Source organism: Syngnathus acus, chromosome 10, assembly GCF_901709675.1.
Source record: "Syngnathus acus chromosome 10, fSynAcu1.2, whole genome shotgun sequence".
Classification (NCBI taxonomy): Eukaryota; Metazoa; Chordata; class Actinopteri; order Syngnathiformes; family Syngnathidae; genus Syngnathus; species Syngnathus acus.
The window spans coordinates 8,740,352-8,756,675 of record NC_051095.1 but is presented as its reverse complement, the minus strand read 5'-3'; the positions used below and the strand labels follow the sequence as shown (position 1 = coordinate 8,756,675).

Sequence of the window (16,324 nt, the reverse complement as noted above, 5' to 3'; positions counted from 1 at the left end):
AGGCACACATTGGGCTTGTTTTGATGATTTACTCATGATACGAGCACAACTGTCTGTGGTTGCTGTGGGAAATGGGGGAAGCCATCGGGTGAGCCCCCCTAGCCCCCACCCCAGTGACTCATTATGTTCCACGAAGGAGTGCAGCACATTGACATTACATAATCGCCCAATCCTGGTCCTCCCTTGTCTCCATTCCAGGTTGCCCACCCTCCCACTCACTCAAGCAAAACCATCTGGGAATGCAGGAGCAGATTCCACATGTGTGTGTTTAGCATTAGCAACAAACTTATATGGATGTGGAAAAATGTACAACATAGAGGTGCCGTGACTTTTGAGATCTTAAATGATGCTGGTCAATTGCAATTTTGGAGATATTTGAATGTTTTGTTTGAACTATAAAAGCGTTGCAATGTGTTGTAACATAGAGAAAAATCTAAACTTGACCGGATATAGCCTATAAGGATTTGCTCACTTCAAAACGGGCAAATTTCTGTAAGATGTAAAGTATTCTATAATTTTTCTGCGCGCGCGCGCACGCACGCACGCACGCGCGCGCGCGCGCGCACGCACGCACGCACGCACGCACGCACGCACGCACGCACGCACGCACGCACACACGCACGCACGCACACACACACACACACACACACACACACACACACACACACACACACACACACACACACACACACACACACACACACACACACACACACACACACACACACACACACACACACACACACACACACACACACACACACACACACACACACACACACACACACACACACACACATTATTCAAAGGACATGTTGGTTCTTGGGCCTCAGGATGTTCACTGGCCCTCTAAGGAAGTTCTAAATATGTATGGAGCAGGCTGAGAAGGAAGCAAAGACTTCCTGAGCATAAAGCCCAGATTCCAAAACAAAACAGAGGAAGCCTTCACAAAGTCGCTGTACAAAGACCAGAACCTCCACAACTTGGCTGGATAAAGAATGTTCCACGTCAGACAAGGTGGAGGAGGAAAGCCCCTCACTAGGTACGTAACTTTTGCTAGCCAAGGTTCAACCCTTGTTTTGAGTGGCTGGAAATTGTGTGACCACATTGTCTCAGTGGACTCAGTGGGAGTGCTGGAGCTTTTTTTTTTTTTCCCCCATTCCTTTCATTTGGCCTACTCTCACCCCCCATGTCCCACAACATTACCTCTACTTATTGTTGTAAACAAGCTCTAAAATTGAAAGCGTTCCCATTTGAACTTGAACCAAAATTCAACAATATGCCTCAGGTCATCATCTTGTTAAGAAATATTGAGATGTCAACATCTAAAACAATGTTTCTCAAACTAACTACAAAAACACTTCATATGGGAAAAGACAAGTTAGAAAAAGTAGATTAAAATCCAACAGATCCCATAAATCAAATGCAAATATAGTGAACTTAAAAGTTAAATAGAACAGAATTGTAATGAGCATGTGACTCTTGTGCCTACCACTGTGATTGGCTAATGTGAAAAGAGGCGGGTCTTGGTTTTACCACACAAATTCACAGGTTGTTTTTTGGGGGGGATCTGTCGCAGTAATGAAATAAATGATTGAATGAATGCATGATTAAATAAATAGGCAAGTAATTTGGTTGTCGGGGTGAGTGGCTGCATGTTTGTATTGCAGGAAAAATGACAGGAAATGTGAATATTTATTCCCAATCGCATTTTGTTTTGCACCCAAGTCTTAGTCACTTGTTTTCGAGTATCTGCTAATACAGTCTTGATCCAATACCACGGCAATGCATTACAAAGAAAACCAAAGAACCAAATATTTTAGTTGAATAAAAGATTGCCGACCTCATTTCTTATATGGCTGAAAATAGGCAGTGGTTCAAAACAAGTGATACATACTTTTTCTTGACTTTAGCAGAAAAAAACTCATACTATTCTCATATCTGATCATTTTTACCCGATACATATCGGCTAAAAATCATGTCATTGGCCTTGATTTCTACTACTTCACAAGTCAATTTACAAGGTATGCCATTGACGTCATGAACATTTACAGTGTGTTTTAATAGGTCAAAAACAATTCATTCAACATTAGAATGGAACAATTTCTCCTCAGATAAGAACTTGGAAGTCAACCAGTGTGTTCTACAGTAACATGCAACAGCCTGTTTTTAGTTTGACATGCTTCGGAATTGAGGACATGACCGTGTGGTGGAAGTCAAAGCCAATGAGAGGAGAAAAGCGGCAATGAAAACCTCCGCTGGGGGTTCTGAGGTCTCCACCAGCGGCGCCATGCTCGCAATTGATCCTTGTGAAGTGGTTCCCGCCTGCGGTCGGTTTTGGGAGGAAGGCAGAGCCAAACAAACTCAGGCCGAGACTCCCCCCCCAGAAAAGTCAAGGGGGGAGCGACGGGGCGGGGCCGCCGTCAGGCCACAGGGAAGCTGAACAAACAGCAGCGATAAGTAAGGAGTGACGAAAAACAGGCATAATTATGAAAGCGGAACGAGAGACAATGATGTTGTGGTGAAATCTCAAGACAAAACACCGGCGCATTTAGAAAAGCCCAATGATGGCCCTCGAGGATCGTAACAAGGCCCGCTGCTGTTTATCTTTCCTCTTCTGTGCATTGAGGAGCAAAAACAAATGCTTTTGAGAATCCTGAACAAATTCACATTAAAGTACTAATCATTGTGCTAAAAAGGAAGAATGGCAGAATGATACGGGCAGCTGGTATGTTCAAATGGAAGGTTTATAGCTTACAAGTCTCTGATGAAAGTTTTCCGCGTGTGACTCGTGAATTTCAACACAATTTCTTGTGGATTTTACGTTAACACAGCAGTGACTGACTGTCTTGAGCATAAATCCGATGAACAATAAGCAGGATTAGCACATCAGTTCCTGCTGGCCCCGATTTAGAATTTGTAGAAGCAAAAGACACTGTTACGCAAGCTAAATCTAGCAAGCGCCAAACTTAGCAGCGTTGTGCTAACATTTTTCAATGTTGTTCTATGTCGTCTGCCACAAATTACCCCGTCAAAACTATTTTGGGATGATATATGGTGAAATAATTATATAACAACTAAGTTACAATTTTGTGGAAATTGGACTTTTAAATTTGGGGGGGGCCTACCAGTTTTATATTATTGGATGGGCCTGGAGACCATTTGTGTTATGTTAGCTTTGGTGTCATCATTACCTTTTCGACTTGGGCTAAATTAACGATTTTGAACACCTCTCGACTCTTACAGTGCTAGCTAGATTGGCAGGTTTAGCTAGGTGTATTTCCAATGTCTTTGGTTTCATTTGAATTAGGTGCAAATAACTGTATGTTAACATGTCCAACCATATAAATAGTTTAAAACACTTCTGGTATCAATATGTCGTAGCATCAATGTTTACATTTTTGAGTTTATTAGCACAGTGATTAAACTGTCTTTTCCTACTTTGTTGCTTTCATGTCAGTTCATTTAATTCACACCTGTCTGGGAAACAAATATAAAAACCTGAGAGTTCCTTTCAAAGGAGGTTTGGGAAAAAAAAAAAAGGTGTCTTGTATGAGCACTGTAATTTTTTGATCTTGTCAAAGAGGGTTTTGTAGGAAAGAAAAGACAGGGCAGCAGATGGGTTTTGGGGTGTGCGTGATGATTTGAGGCGTGTCGAGGATTGAACCAGTCAGTGGTAATGTTAAATATAGCTGACAGCACAGCAGGCTGGAAACAATGAAACTTACGAAGAGGACCTGAACAAATCAGATTTTGGGGTAAAAATATGCAAAGGAGAGGCCCAAGTTTGAGATTTACACAACTATTACGACACATTCCCAGATGGATTTTGACATCGTCTTCCAGTTTTCCATCATTTTTTACTACTTCAAAATACTTATACGCACGAGTGGTCACACCTCTTTGCTATTTTCTCAGATTTTTAAAATTTTATTTTATTTGGCCACCGCTTGCACACTGTTGCTGATTTGCTGACTTGAGTGATATTGTTTGTAAAATTAAGTTTGAATAAAGTAACATAATTTTTCATCTTTGGCACTGGAAATTGGCATGATTGATACATTTCCAAGTCCAATTACATAAAATTTAATAAAATAGAAATTCCCTTCAGTGAGTATAGAAACGATATTCATATTCTCGATTCAATTAAATGAACTATACAATGTATGAATGAATAATAAAAATATTATACAATAAAACTAACGGTATTAATGACCAGTAATGATCATTTAAAATAAATTAAAACTATTTTCTATTTGATGTGAAGTGATCACGCCATTGGTAGGTTAACCTGTTGCTTGTGCTGAACTTCGGCTGTTGCATTTTCGTTTTTGTTAGGGGGGTCTGGTACATTTACCCATTTCGACAATGAAAAAACAAAAAATTACTCTTAAGCTTTTAGGAGGTTTGAACAGCGCACACAAGAGCTGTTTGTCATCATGTCAAACTTGCTATTAAAATGGCTGCTAAAGTGATGAGATAATGGCAGCTGTGGCAGATACCGCATGCGGCGATGGGTGCTTTTTGTCAATGAGAATGGTCGTGATTAAAAGTCTGCCAGTGTTGGTTTTGCCATTTTTATTTTAAGCTGCTTCATAAATTATCGCTCGTAAAAGATTTCTTTTCAGTAGTTACAAAGAGGATAGTACACTTAGCGCTGGAATGGGTGGGAGGGCACTTGTTTGCTGACAAAGGAATTTTCTGTCGCCCCCCACCTCCCATGATTGGTCAGTGACGGGTAACCAACATCACATCGCTACCAGTTCTTCCAGACAGGAAAATAATTTTCCATAGTGCAAGTCAGTAAAATGCGCTTCATCTTCAGTGTTTTCAATCCAGACACAGTCAAATTTTGTAACATGATGAACAATAAAGGACAGCACTACAGCGCTACGACAAAAGTGGCATCTTCTTGGCTCCGTTTTCCCTTCTAGTCCCATTTCGAGAAGCTACGAGAGAGCGGGAGAGGTTTCTTCGTGGGGTTTCGTTCCCCCCTTGCTCAGCTCCCCTAGCGTGGTCCAATCATACTAGTGTTTCTGCAACAATCCTGTGCTTGTGACTAGGATACCTGCTGCTGGATATGCTGCAGGAACTCACAGTAGGAGGGTGCTGACTCAGAGCAATCTTCCACCAGGTGCTGGAAGAACGTCGCTTTCGCTGAAGCATCATCCCTAAAGGTTGAGAAATAGACGTTTCACTACCTAGTCAGAGTAGAAGTGTATCTGGAATTTGGTTAATGGTGGAGGTTACTGTTTTATTTGGTCGGGTTTTGAATATTGCCTTTTTTTTCCCCTTCATTTTTATATGTCTACTTCATTTTCATTAAAATGAAGATGGGCCATACTGAACTTATCTGTCTTGCATTTAAATCTAGGTTAAAAATTCTTTTTTTTTTTTTTCTTCTTCATACACGACCAGGGTCTTTTAACTTCAAAATATTTTTTTGCCCAAAATACGGTTCTTGCCACTAAACTTTATTTTAGTTGACCACATTTTATCCCTACTTTGCTTATAGATGTCATTACCTTATCTGTTTGTAAATGCTTTTAAATACTGTACCTTAAATTATATAAAGCACATTGAATGTGCATAAAATGTCAGCCGAAAATATGTGAATATGAAAATATATGTACACCGAACATAAAGTTGAGCCTCCTTGTCTTATTTCCTCAAATACACCCCCGCACACACCTCACATGACTAGGCGCAACTATGAGTGTTTACGTCTTGAGTGAGCCACACCCAGCGCAGCGCGTTCATTGGAATATTTATGAAAGCTTTTGTATCGTGAGTGTGACTCTAAAACACACACAATGGGGCAGCCGGCCCTTTCCGAAACAAGTCGAGAAATGCCGTCGATTTTGAGAATTTGTAGCAAAGTTTGAAAATGGCGGATCAAGCATCAAACCAATAGCCTCTTCTTACCATTGTTCACGATTACGACATCAAGTGTCTTCAATAAAGATTAAAGTTCAGAAGAGAAAACCTCTGTCAAATCTCATCCATCATTCTCATTGATTGTTAATAGGAACTTATATCAGTCCATGTTGTACTTTTGGATTCACACAAAATATTTGAACATGTCCAAGATACTGTAAATCTGCCTGGTATTTATCTGTCCAAGTTTCAGACCACGACACTGGTGAGCAAAACGACAATAATGATTGCTCTGGAAGGAGAAGGAGGAGGCGGCCCAAACAATAGACTCCCGAGGAAGCAGTCGCCCCCGTTCACAGACAAGAACTTCCTCTCAAGTAATCACTGCGATTGTGAAAAAAAGATGACGAGAACACGTGCGGTGAGATTCATCAGTCGCCCTTTTTGTTTTGCAAGCAATTCTGTACAAGTTATGTCAAGTACGTCTGCCACAATGAGACAAAAGTACTGGGTCGTATCTGGTGTGCCACATTACTTTATGTGGCACGTACCAAGTAGGAAAAAAAGGTGGACAATACCAAGTGACATCATGTTTGACCACTTACTTGACGACATGCACGATGGAGCTGAAAGCTCTGTTGTCCTGCAGCCAGTCGAGGAACGCTCGCACCCTCTCAGACAACGGCGTGCGCAGCTCAGGAATGCAACTCTGCCAGAAACAGCATCACCACAAACAGCAATAAAAATCAACAACAACAAAAACACGCTTCTTAACGCTGCAAATGGGATTCAGCCGCACAATGCGGTGTGGAGGGTAAAAAAGGAAGTTTGGAATGTTTGGCATGTAGGTGGTTCTGGAAGGCATCAACCTGCCTTGTGAAAAAGAGAGACAAATACGCTGACAAATGGGGCCCACCCAGTTGGCCGGAACATTCTAGAGGTAAAAAAGCAACAACAGCAGGTCTGATTCGCTGCACTTGCTTTTTTTTCCCTTGACTCCCACACAAACATAGAGCACCTTCCAGTGAAACTCATGTTCACAGGAGCTCACCTACATAGCTTTTGCTTTTGACGGCAGGGCCTGGTCACGATGTTCTGACGCCAATTCAGCAGGCTTCCTTTTTAGGGTAGTTTGTAAAGAGCTGGTCTTACTCACCATATTAGGGGGGATTGAAGCATAGTTAGGGGAGTTCAGAACATCTCGGATGAACAGCTCATTGCAGCATTTGCCAACCCAAAGGTAAAACACCTGCACAGATGTAAGAGATAAGCAAATGTTTTAAGGATGAAGATGAAAGATGCATCACCAAGTGTGGGGGTGACATGACACACAATTGGTATGTTACTAAGCACTGTCTGCAGTATAATGGCATGGGTATAATATGATATCCACTTTCCCTGTCAGGAATAAAAAGCAGATAAATCCTTGTCTCAGCAAAAGAATGCAAAAGCTGAAATGAACAATGACAAACAAAGTCTTTGAAGGCATCACTGTTGAGCAGTAAAAGGACTCTTTAGATTAATGGTTCTTAACCTTGTTGGAGGTACCAAACCCCACCAGTTTCATATGCGCATTCACCGTGTTCGGACCTCCGCGGCGGAGGCTCTGCCGAACCCCTGAGACGGACTCACCAAACCCCTAGGGTTCCATCGAACCCAGGTTAAGAACCACTGGTTTAGATGAATACGTACGCTGCCGCAGTCCATGAGGAACGCGCCATCTCTGCTCAGCCTCTCGGCAGACAGGTGGAGGAGCGGCGGCTGCGGGACCAGCGTGTCGTTGAGGTGAAGCGCTCCCTGCAGGTACAACACAGCGATTGCAATCAACTTGCTGAAGGATAATTCCTGTTTGGCTTCCTCACCTGATCAGACATGTTGTCCAGACGATACAGGTCGGGGTGTACCATCCGCATCAGCTGCTGCAGCGGCTGCGTCTTGAACTCGCACATGGCGAAGACACGCTCGTCCAGGCGTGTGCTCGTTCCCGTACGAAATGCTATCTGTGAGGCAAAACACATTGGCCGCCGTGAATCTAAGCAGTGCCGTGACAGGACACCAAAATGAAGTTTGCGAAAAAGCCAGCAACACCTGTTTGAGCAGAGAGAGGATGTACAGCGGGAAAAGGCGCATTCCGGCGGGCACCACAAGGCCAGACTGCTGCAGGTTGGACACGTTATTTTTGTAGGCGCTCAAGAAGTCCACCGCTGCGTTTGTCAAGGCGTCCCGAGCATCCAGCAGGCTGGATGAAACGGAGCGGTCGATCGCTTTTAAAAAAAACACATTGAGATTAATACCAAACATTTAGCCCACAAAAGGTCAGCGGATGTCTAAAGGTGACTCACCCATGTTTGCCAGCAGGCAAGTAATGGCCTGGATATCGGCGCCGGCGTACACGTCGCTCAGCTGGTTGACCACAGGTAGACAAAGAGTGTGGACCCGGATACGCCTCTTGCCTGCAATAATACACGGCTGCTTGGTAAGATGTGATAACGCAGCCATTTGACATCTAGCCATCAACCTATTTTCACGTCCATTATGAGAGAGCAAAACGCCAAAACGTTGGAGCTCAAACAAGTTTAAGCATGTAACTCATGATGGTCATTGCAAAATGAATTCTTGACTTCAAGACCCTATTACCTTTACTGGACGTGTAAAGCAGAGCCGCCTGGAAACACGCCAGAGAAGAGTCAACCAGCGAGTCGTCAACCGACATCTGGACAGCGAAGGCCGAGTCCGGGTTGACGTTAGCGAGGGACAGCAGGTCGGTGGAGCGCACAAAGAAATTGCCGTGGAATGTGTGGATAGATAATCCTAAGGGCAAAAAAAAGTAAATAAAATAAACGATCATCAACTGTTTCAAGCGGCACGGTGGTTAATATATATGTGGGAGGGCTACCTTTTGTACATCGTATTCTCATGACTGCCTCAAAGCCCAACTTCCTGCTGAGGTAGCGCTCAAGATCCTTTTGGAACTTCTCCAACTGGGCTGGGGTGTGGATGTGCTGAAAGGAAGGGTAGTAGAAGATGCTGCCCGCAGAGTACTTGGAGATGCACGCTGGAAACAAAAAGTATTGGAAAACAAAAAATGAACAAGTGTTTGTCACGCCTCAGACCATTGTGGAAAGTTGAGAACCTTACCAAGCGTAGCCAGGTCAGCGTACTGTGAGCTGAGAAGAAAAAGATCAACACCTATCTGTTGTCCTGAGCAATCCAGTGCAAATTTCTTGTAGAAGTCTGTGGCGGGGCCAAGATGCTGCACTCCCTGCAAACACAAGTGTGTATGTGGGGTGGGGCTAAAAATAAGCCTAACCGCTGATCCATCAATCACGTGCCAGCATCCTTCTCTTGCCTCCTTGCTCTACCTTGGCACTGGAGCGCTGGCTGGGGTCCTCCCTGGACTGCAGTGAGCCGACGCCCAACGTGGGAAGCTTTGTCTGGAACACGCTGACCCGCCCGCCGGTGGGTGACATGAGCATGAAGGCGGCTTGCAGGGCAGGGCCCAGCGCGCTGTGCATCTCCCTGCTCTGGCTGAACATGGCAGGGAGGGAGGTCAGCAGGTCTTTGATAAGCTGCATGAAGGGGATGCAAGAATATAATTCACCCTGAGTAAAACAACACGCACGCAAACACAAATGTAATGGAAGATTTGAGTAAGTGAGCTACCTACCTCTTTACTCTCCTTCCAGTTCACCATTAGACTGTCATGAGATGGTATGAATACATCTGAAAAAGGTCAATACAATATTCCAATGAGGGGACTTTTTTGTTTTTTATTGGCTTGCCTACAAATACCAGTTTGGTCTCGAGACTACCTGCCGACAAATGTGGCACTACAAAGGTAGGGAGGAGTAATGCACTACCTATTTCCAAAAATCTCTTTAAATGAGACATTCTGCTATAATGTGATATCACATAACAGCTACTTGACAAAAAACCCCAAAACGATTAGTGTTACCTAATTAGTGATAACTTGGTGGGTGGGGACTGTGCTAAAATTATTTGTCCTTGAAGAGTATAGTTGAAAGCATGGTACAAAGAAGTCATTATAAATCTTTGGAAGTTTTAAACTGTTTTCTAATGTCGCCTTTAAACACAGAGTTCAATGTCATAAAGCAAAAAACAAAAATGCTGATAATGAAAAGTCAATCGCTCAGTACCGTCAATATCAGTCACCACCAGCATCTGAGGCTGAGACAATCCCTCCTGGAGGTTGTAGAAATGGACGCTGCTGTCAAAAGTGAGGAATCCCACTTTGGTACGAGAGTCTCCGGGCAACCTAAGAAACACCACAACTAGTTCTTAACCCCTATGATCTGTTTTTAGGTAGAAAAGCTTTTTTATTTTATTTTATTCATGATCCTGGCACTCACTTATCCAGATTCTCTAGGAGCGACTCGCAGAAATATTTCAGGTAGCCGCTTTCCACTGCACTCTGTGAAACATCCAGCACGAACAGGTAGACTGCTGGCTGAGGGGGGCGTAACTGTTGACAAGTTTATTATTAGAACTGTGGTGGCATTAGTATCAAACTTTGCATTCCATTAGCTGTATGAAGCGAAACGAGACAACCATCTAGTGGACAAAAGCACTCAAAGCAAGGAGGTGGTCCTCACCATGTAGTCTGAGGAGGCGATGAATTCCACAGTGGCGTTCTGGACTTCAGGTCTCTTGTGGGGTTCGCCGTATGACCTCGTTACCGGGTTGTACATGAACTCATCAGGTACTAGAATATAAAAGACAGAACATCAATTCAGCGCGAAAGGTAGCTGAGCTAGATTAATGAAGCAAAGTTGCATGAACGTTTTCGTACCATCGTTGATCCGATAGCAGAGGTTACACTTCCACCGGTGCTGGTCCAGGAAGGTAACAAAGGGGTTGATGTAGGTGCGGCAGTGGCGACAGCGCACAATGGTGTTAGACGTGATGACTGGTAGTTGCTGCAAAGAGACTTTCATTAAAACGATGTTATTTGGTCAAATGTGATGCTGAAAGGGACATCTGATATCTGTCCTATTGTTTCGTAACAATGTTGCTAATTTGCATAATAAACACTCCCACATATTGTAGTTCGATTGTTTTTATGGGCACGCATTTCTTTTCTGAATTGTCTTAAGTATTTTAGCAAAAACATTCACAGACATGTTATTGGCAATGTATTCAATTGTATAAAAAAACAAAGCCCTTCCAAATGCACCTTAAAATATTTATTAGGAGTTCAGAGAAATTCATCCGGGATGTTAAGAGTCAAACCAGAGCCATTCTAAAACCTTTATGAACGCTACGGACAACATTTTGATCAATTATGCACTAATACTATCTGGTGTATAAGAAAAGGGATAACAAAAAGGGTTAACCGGGATAATAAAAATATAATACTAAGCCTACACCTTTTTTAAGTGATAGTTTTGATACTGATTAAGTTAGCTTGAAAGATTTGATGTTTCTGATGTAAACTCTAAATTGTCGGCGATTGGCTATCTTTTTTTTTTATTTTTTATTTTTTTTATGGTAGCCTTCCTAGTTTAGAGCTCTGATCCCACCTGTAGATCTCTGAAGGGGTGAAGGAGGAGGCCAAGAGGCAGTCTGGCCTTATTGAGCAGAGCCTGCGTTTGAGGAATGCTGGTCAGGGTACACCGGAATGTCCTTACGGAAGAGTAAACATGAACTTTATTTGCATCCTTTAATTTAAAAAATTTAAGAGGCGGTTAAAACCTTTACGTACTGTGGGCTGCAGTTGACCTTTTTAAGCTCGGAACTCAGGTTGGGTTCAGGGGCCTCCAAAGGTCTTGGGGGGAGGAGATTCCTCTCCTGCAGCAGGTTGAGAGGCCTGAGCGCCTCAACCTCCAGCTCTGGGACCCCACTCAGACCTCCCAGGGCCGCAGACAGCTGAGACATACTCGGAAAAGGCTGCACGCAACTCAAGGAAGTGAGTATGGGATTTTATTCTGCTGTCTAGCACATTTGACTAAAGACCAACCTGGGAGTACTGCTGGTAGCCCGTCGGTCCAAGAAGGTCCCGAGAAGCTGGCGAGTCCGCGAGTGAGGTTGGTCCATGCTGATAAACCGGCTGCGCACCGGGGTAACCATAGCTACTGTAGCGATTGGTCATATTGGCGGAAGCTGGCACAGAATCTGCACGAGAGTTCAGTTTGCCATCAAATGACTAAACCTTTTCTGAATTAGATCTGTTATTTTAGCAATGACATTATGACAGTAATATATACATTTCTTTAAGAAATATAATGTCAAATTCACAGAGGACTACTCTATGTGCATAAAGCAACCCAGAGGTGACAGCTGTGAACAAAATTGTGATGAAAACAACCAATCCAGTGATAGCCCAAAACGTGTGACTCACAAGGTAATAAAGAGCATGTTTGTGACCCCCCCCCCCTTCCATACCTGGATAACTGCCTCCTTCCAGGGAATCATAGCTGTTTGGCACCGGCGACGCACTGCCGGTGGTGGACGACGATGTGTCACCTCCTGAAAAAGCATCACAGTGACACAGAGGAAATTAAATTAGGAAATGGAAATACAAGGTGTGAAGGATGGTGGCACTGTCAGGAACAGGGGGAGCAGGGAATAGATTATTTATTAGCTTGACCGCTTGGGTTATGGATGTGTGTCGTTTGGAAGATGAAAAAGAAATGTGAAATACGAAAAAGAAAGAAAAGATGGTTTTGTCCCACAACAAATCCCAGCTGCAGGCCAGACAAACTCAAGGGATCCAATTAGTGCCGACTAAATCGGATTTATAAACTGGGGGATTATCTGATCTGGTCGGTACACTTAAGACACCTGAATGGCAGAGGAACGTGAACAATGGAGGTCAGTGGGCTGGAAAGTGAATGGCAAAATGTTACATCAAAAGCCCACCTGCTTCCTCATCCTCTTCTTCCTCATCGTCATCCTCATCATCCTCCGAGCTGGATGACGAGGGGGCTGCGGTTGGACCCGAGGCCGAGCTAGCGCCACTATTAGCGCCATATCCATACTGCATGCCTGTTGGAAATGGGAGGAGGGCAAAGAAAGCGAGCAAGAGTGATGTCTTCTTTCATGTGACTTTGAAACAACTTGTAAGGTATCTCGGCCAAGGTCAAGAAAAAGGCCCTTGACATTACTTCGACAAATTTCAATAAAAGTTTTAAGACATTTTAAGAAGGTGGCAATATTAAAGTTCAGAAAAACCTTCTTGATTGGCCAGCAACAATATCAAAGCAATAAGTCTTTTTTTGGATTATTTGGTGACAATGTGTTATTTACCTTCATGGTGTCTTGGTGAGGAATGCAGTGATGTGGTCGGTGTTCCTGAGGAGGACGGTTGCGTTCCCTTTGTATAGGAATGGTAGTTTAGAGAGGCATGATGGTCGTAGTTTTGGTGAGCTGTGTTTGCGACTGCGATGAGAAAAAGGACAAGAGAAAATGCTTTGAAAGCGTATTTTAATTCCTGTTTTTTGTCGTTGGAAGTTTAGAAGCGGACGAAATGGATACAGTGGTGTGGGTTGCTAAAGAACTCAAACGGATTTGTTTTGTCTGGGTATTCCTGTTTCGACCCATCAAAGTCATGAATATCAAGTTCACTGACACTCTAAATAGTCCATAGTTGTGAACGTGCGCGTGAATGTTGCTTGTTTAAATGTGCCCTGCGAATGGCCATTGACCAGTCCAGGGTGTACCCTGCCTTTGGCCAAAGTCATCTGCTTTAAGCTTCACAAACTATTCTACAAAAGATCACATCACAAAGCAGAACAAAAAGTTGAAAGACCAGCTCATACCTCTGCTTCCTTGTCCATTTACAGCTGGTGCCATTTGAGTGGGAGGAGTCTCTTTGTACCCAGGGTGCATTGCAGCAGGTGCTGCTGCTGCTGTTGTAATAGGACCTGGTTGGAGGTTGCTGTACAGCGTCACTTTCGGCGTAGTGGCAGTCTGGCTAGAGACAAGAGTGCCATACTGGCTCGTCCCCGACGCAGACGGGTACGAAACAATAGGGTAGACAGGAGACTCCGGACCACTAGATGGTGCCGGCAACAATGTGGGCTCCTGCTGCTGACATTGAGCTGACGGTGCATGGTATGATGTCTGTCTGTAATAACCTGCTGGAGTGGCACAGGACGGAAGCTGCTCCTGGAACCGGGCGTAATGGCCGCTTGGCGGTGGCGCCGAGGAGTGTATGGCGACGGTGTCTCGCTGGGGCGCCAAGCACGGGGGTGGTACATGACGGTGATTCGGGTAGCAGTTGTTTACATGGTGAGTACTGTTTGTGGCGGGGGGTTTGCTGGACACGCCAGTGCAGTGTGACGGGATGGTGGGGTAGTTCTGTTGCTGAAGTGGGGCTCCATAGTAAACCATGGTAGGATGTGTGGCGCTGTATCTCTGAACTGGACCTAGGAGAATTAAATGTGGTGGGAGAAGATAATAAAATAAAAATGTTTTTCATTATTTGTAGCAGTCATATAAAAAGAAATTGCGAATACAGCAGCTCTCGTGATAGTTGTTAAATGCGCTACGTTCAGTTCACGTTCGTCCAAAATATGAACCAGTTCATAAACTTTCGTTCTTTGTACGCGTTAAGGGACAACAACCTGTTAAATGACCTGGATCTCCACACACGTGGGGGCGGGGCGGTGGACTTGCGCATGCATGTCTCAAAACGGAAACGCCAAATAATCGTTTATCCTCGATGATATCAATTTGTCTGTAGCCAATATCGTGATTATGATTAAAATGTTGATTAATTGAGCAGCCTTAGCTGTTACTGCCCTAGCTAAAAGGTTTGGGAACCCTGTAGTAAGGTAGCTTGAACGCCTCGTATGGAAGTCCTGCACCTGCTCCCAATGCTAATATTGCCTTTCATTTCTTCTTTCACCAGCTTTGATGGTGTCTTAAATTACAAAGGAGATGCTAAATCTCTTAGCTGCAGGCAAGTTTCATCCTGATAGCTCAGCAGCTTGGTGTGCTACTAATCTAAACATGTCTCCACTAAGAGTAAATACAAGTCACACTAGTCACATTGATGTCTGGGACACATTAATAAATGTTGCTTCTTTATGTGGCGCAAAGTTAACAGCTTGCTTGTCCATTGACGCTAGGCTAACGTTAGCATCTTCGTTCAAGTTGTTAGCATCAAACTAGTGCTTAAATTGGCTTACATTACGACACATCCCAAACGTAACACTAATACCCTTTTGTTTGTGTTATTTTTATTTCCAAGCTAAGTTTAAGTAATTACACGAAGGCTGAAAGTGACGAATATTCAATTATTCCATTAGCATTAGCATGCTAAAAGCCAAAGAAGCTGGCTAATCGCATCATCTGGCCTGCTTTACCATTCTGTCGAGGGGGAGCAACTCCACCGTTCGGCGTAGGGGTCTGACCGTAGCCCAAGTAGCCGTTCGCTCGTGCAGACATCACTTCGGCGGCCCTCCCGACCTCACAGATACACTGCTGGGTCCAAAAAAAAAAAAAAAAAATCACATGAGTGCGGCGCCGAGCTTCCCGAAGCGTACGTTCCGCTGTCAGAGAGGCCTCAGATGGTAAACGAACACCCGGCTTTGAGCTGGGTCAGTGAGCAAGATGAGTAAGGTCCGGGAGAGCCGCGGACAGGATGTTGACAAGCCTTCACAGTCTCCTGCTGGTCCTTTCGGTGCGTTCCATGACAATCGGAATGTAAAGCTTCCAATTGAAAACTGAAACACCCTCTCTATTGAAATCCGACAAGATGTTTTTTTTTTCTTTTTTTTTTCTCAATGTAACACCCTTACTTTTCAAAAGTGATTGAAAATCATACAGATGAACATTATTGCCCATTACTGGAACGCTTTTATGATTTTTGAAATACGATGCCTGTATTCCGTTTGACCCGTACGCCAGTTTAGTTATATCCTGCCATCTTCCGCACAACGAAGGTATTACATTACATTACATTACATTACATTACATTACATTACATTACATTACATTACGTGCGATCACAAAACCAACAATGAGGAAAGAATACCGTTATAATACAAGGCATTCACATGTTTGTGTTTTTAATTAATTTTTTTACAGTTTAATTTGTAACATGTTTTAATGTGCCACCTGGAAGTTTCAGGGACAAGGAAATTATAATTTCTGTTACAGTTAATGACAAAAACTGTGATCATCTTGACATTTAGTGACCTCTCGTGGTCAATGTAAGCAGTCACTTGACAGTGCGTGGGACTGTGTACACCACTACTCCTATTACATATTATCTATTCATATATTATTTAAAGAAAAAACCTTATTGGGACATCTGTTTAATTTTGGGTTAATTAAAGGCAACTCAAAGAGTGGCAGGTTTATGTTGAATGTGAGTGGTCATTTCTGTCCACATTGTCTCAGTTGCATTATTTTGACCACCCCTCTTGAAAAGTTTTTTTTTTTTTTTTTTTCTCAATTGAGTTGCAGAGTTTAAAGGTCA

At 43.4% G+C, this 16,324-nt stretch overlaps 1 protein-coding gene across 1 annotated transcript; it reads right to left on the bottom strand.

Moving 5' to 3' along the window:
* Positions 1-4,563: 4,563 nt before the first annotated feature.
* sec24b (SEC24 homolog B, COPII coat complex component) lies at positions 4,564-15,577 on the bottom strand. Its single transcript, XM_037261510.1, has 24 exons — positions 15,207-15,577; positions 13,656-14,264; positions 13,144-13,275; positions 12,757-12,882; positions 12,280-12,363; positions 11,855-12,009; positions 11,600-11,784; positions 11,418-11,520; positions 10,688-10,814; positions 10,491-10,600; positions 10,248-10,360; positions 10,035-10,153; positions 9,545-9,600; positions 9,240-9,446; positions 9,016-9,139; positions 8,774-8,932; positions 8,515-8,688; positions 8,220-8,330; positions 7,966-8,141; positions 7,740-7,877; positions 7,570-7,674; positions 7,034-7,126; positions 6,483-6,586; positions 4,564-5,171 (listed from the first exon to the last, which is right to left on the bottom strand). Exons 1-24 carry the CDS (start codon positions 15,286-15,288, stop codon positions 5,060-5,062), a joined length of 3,504 nt encoding a protein of 1,167 aa, XP_037117405.1. The 5' UTR covers positions 15,289-15,577; the 3' UTR covers positions 4,564-5,059.
* Positions 15,578-16,324: the final 747 nt, after the last annotated feature.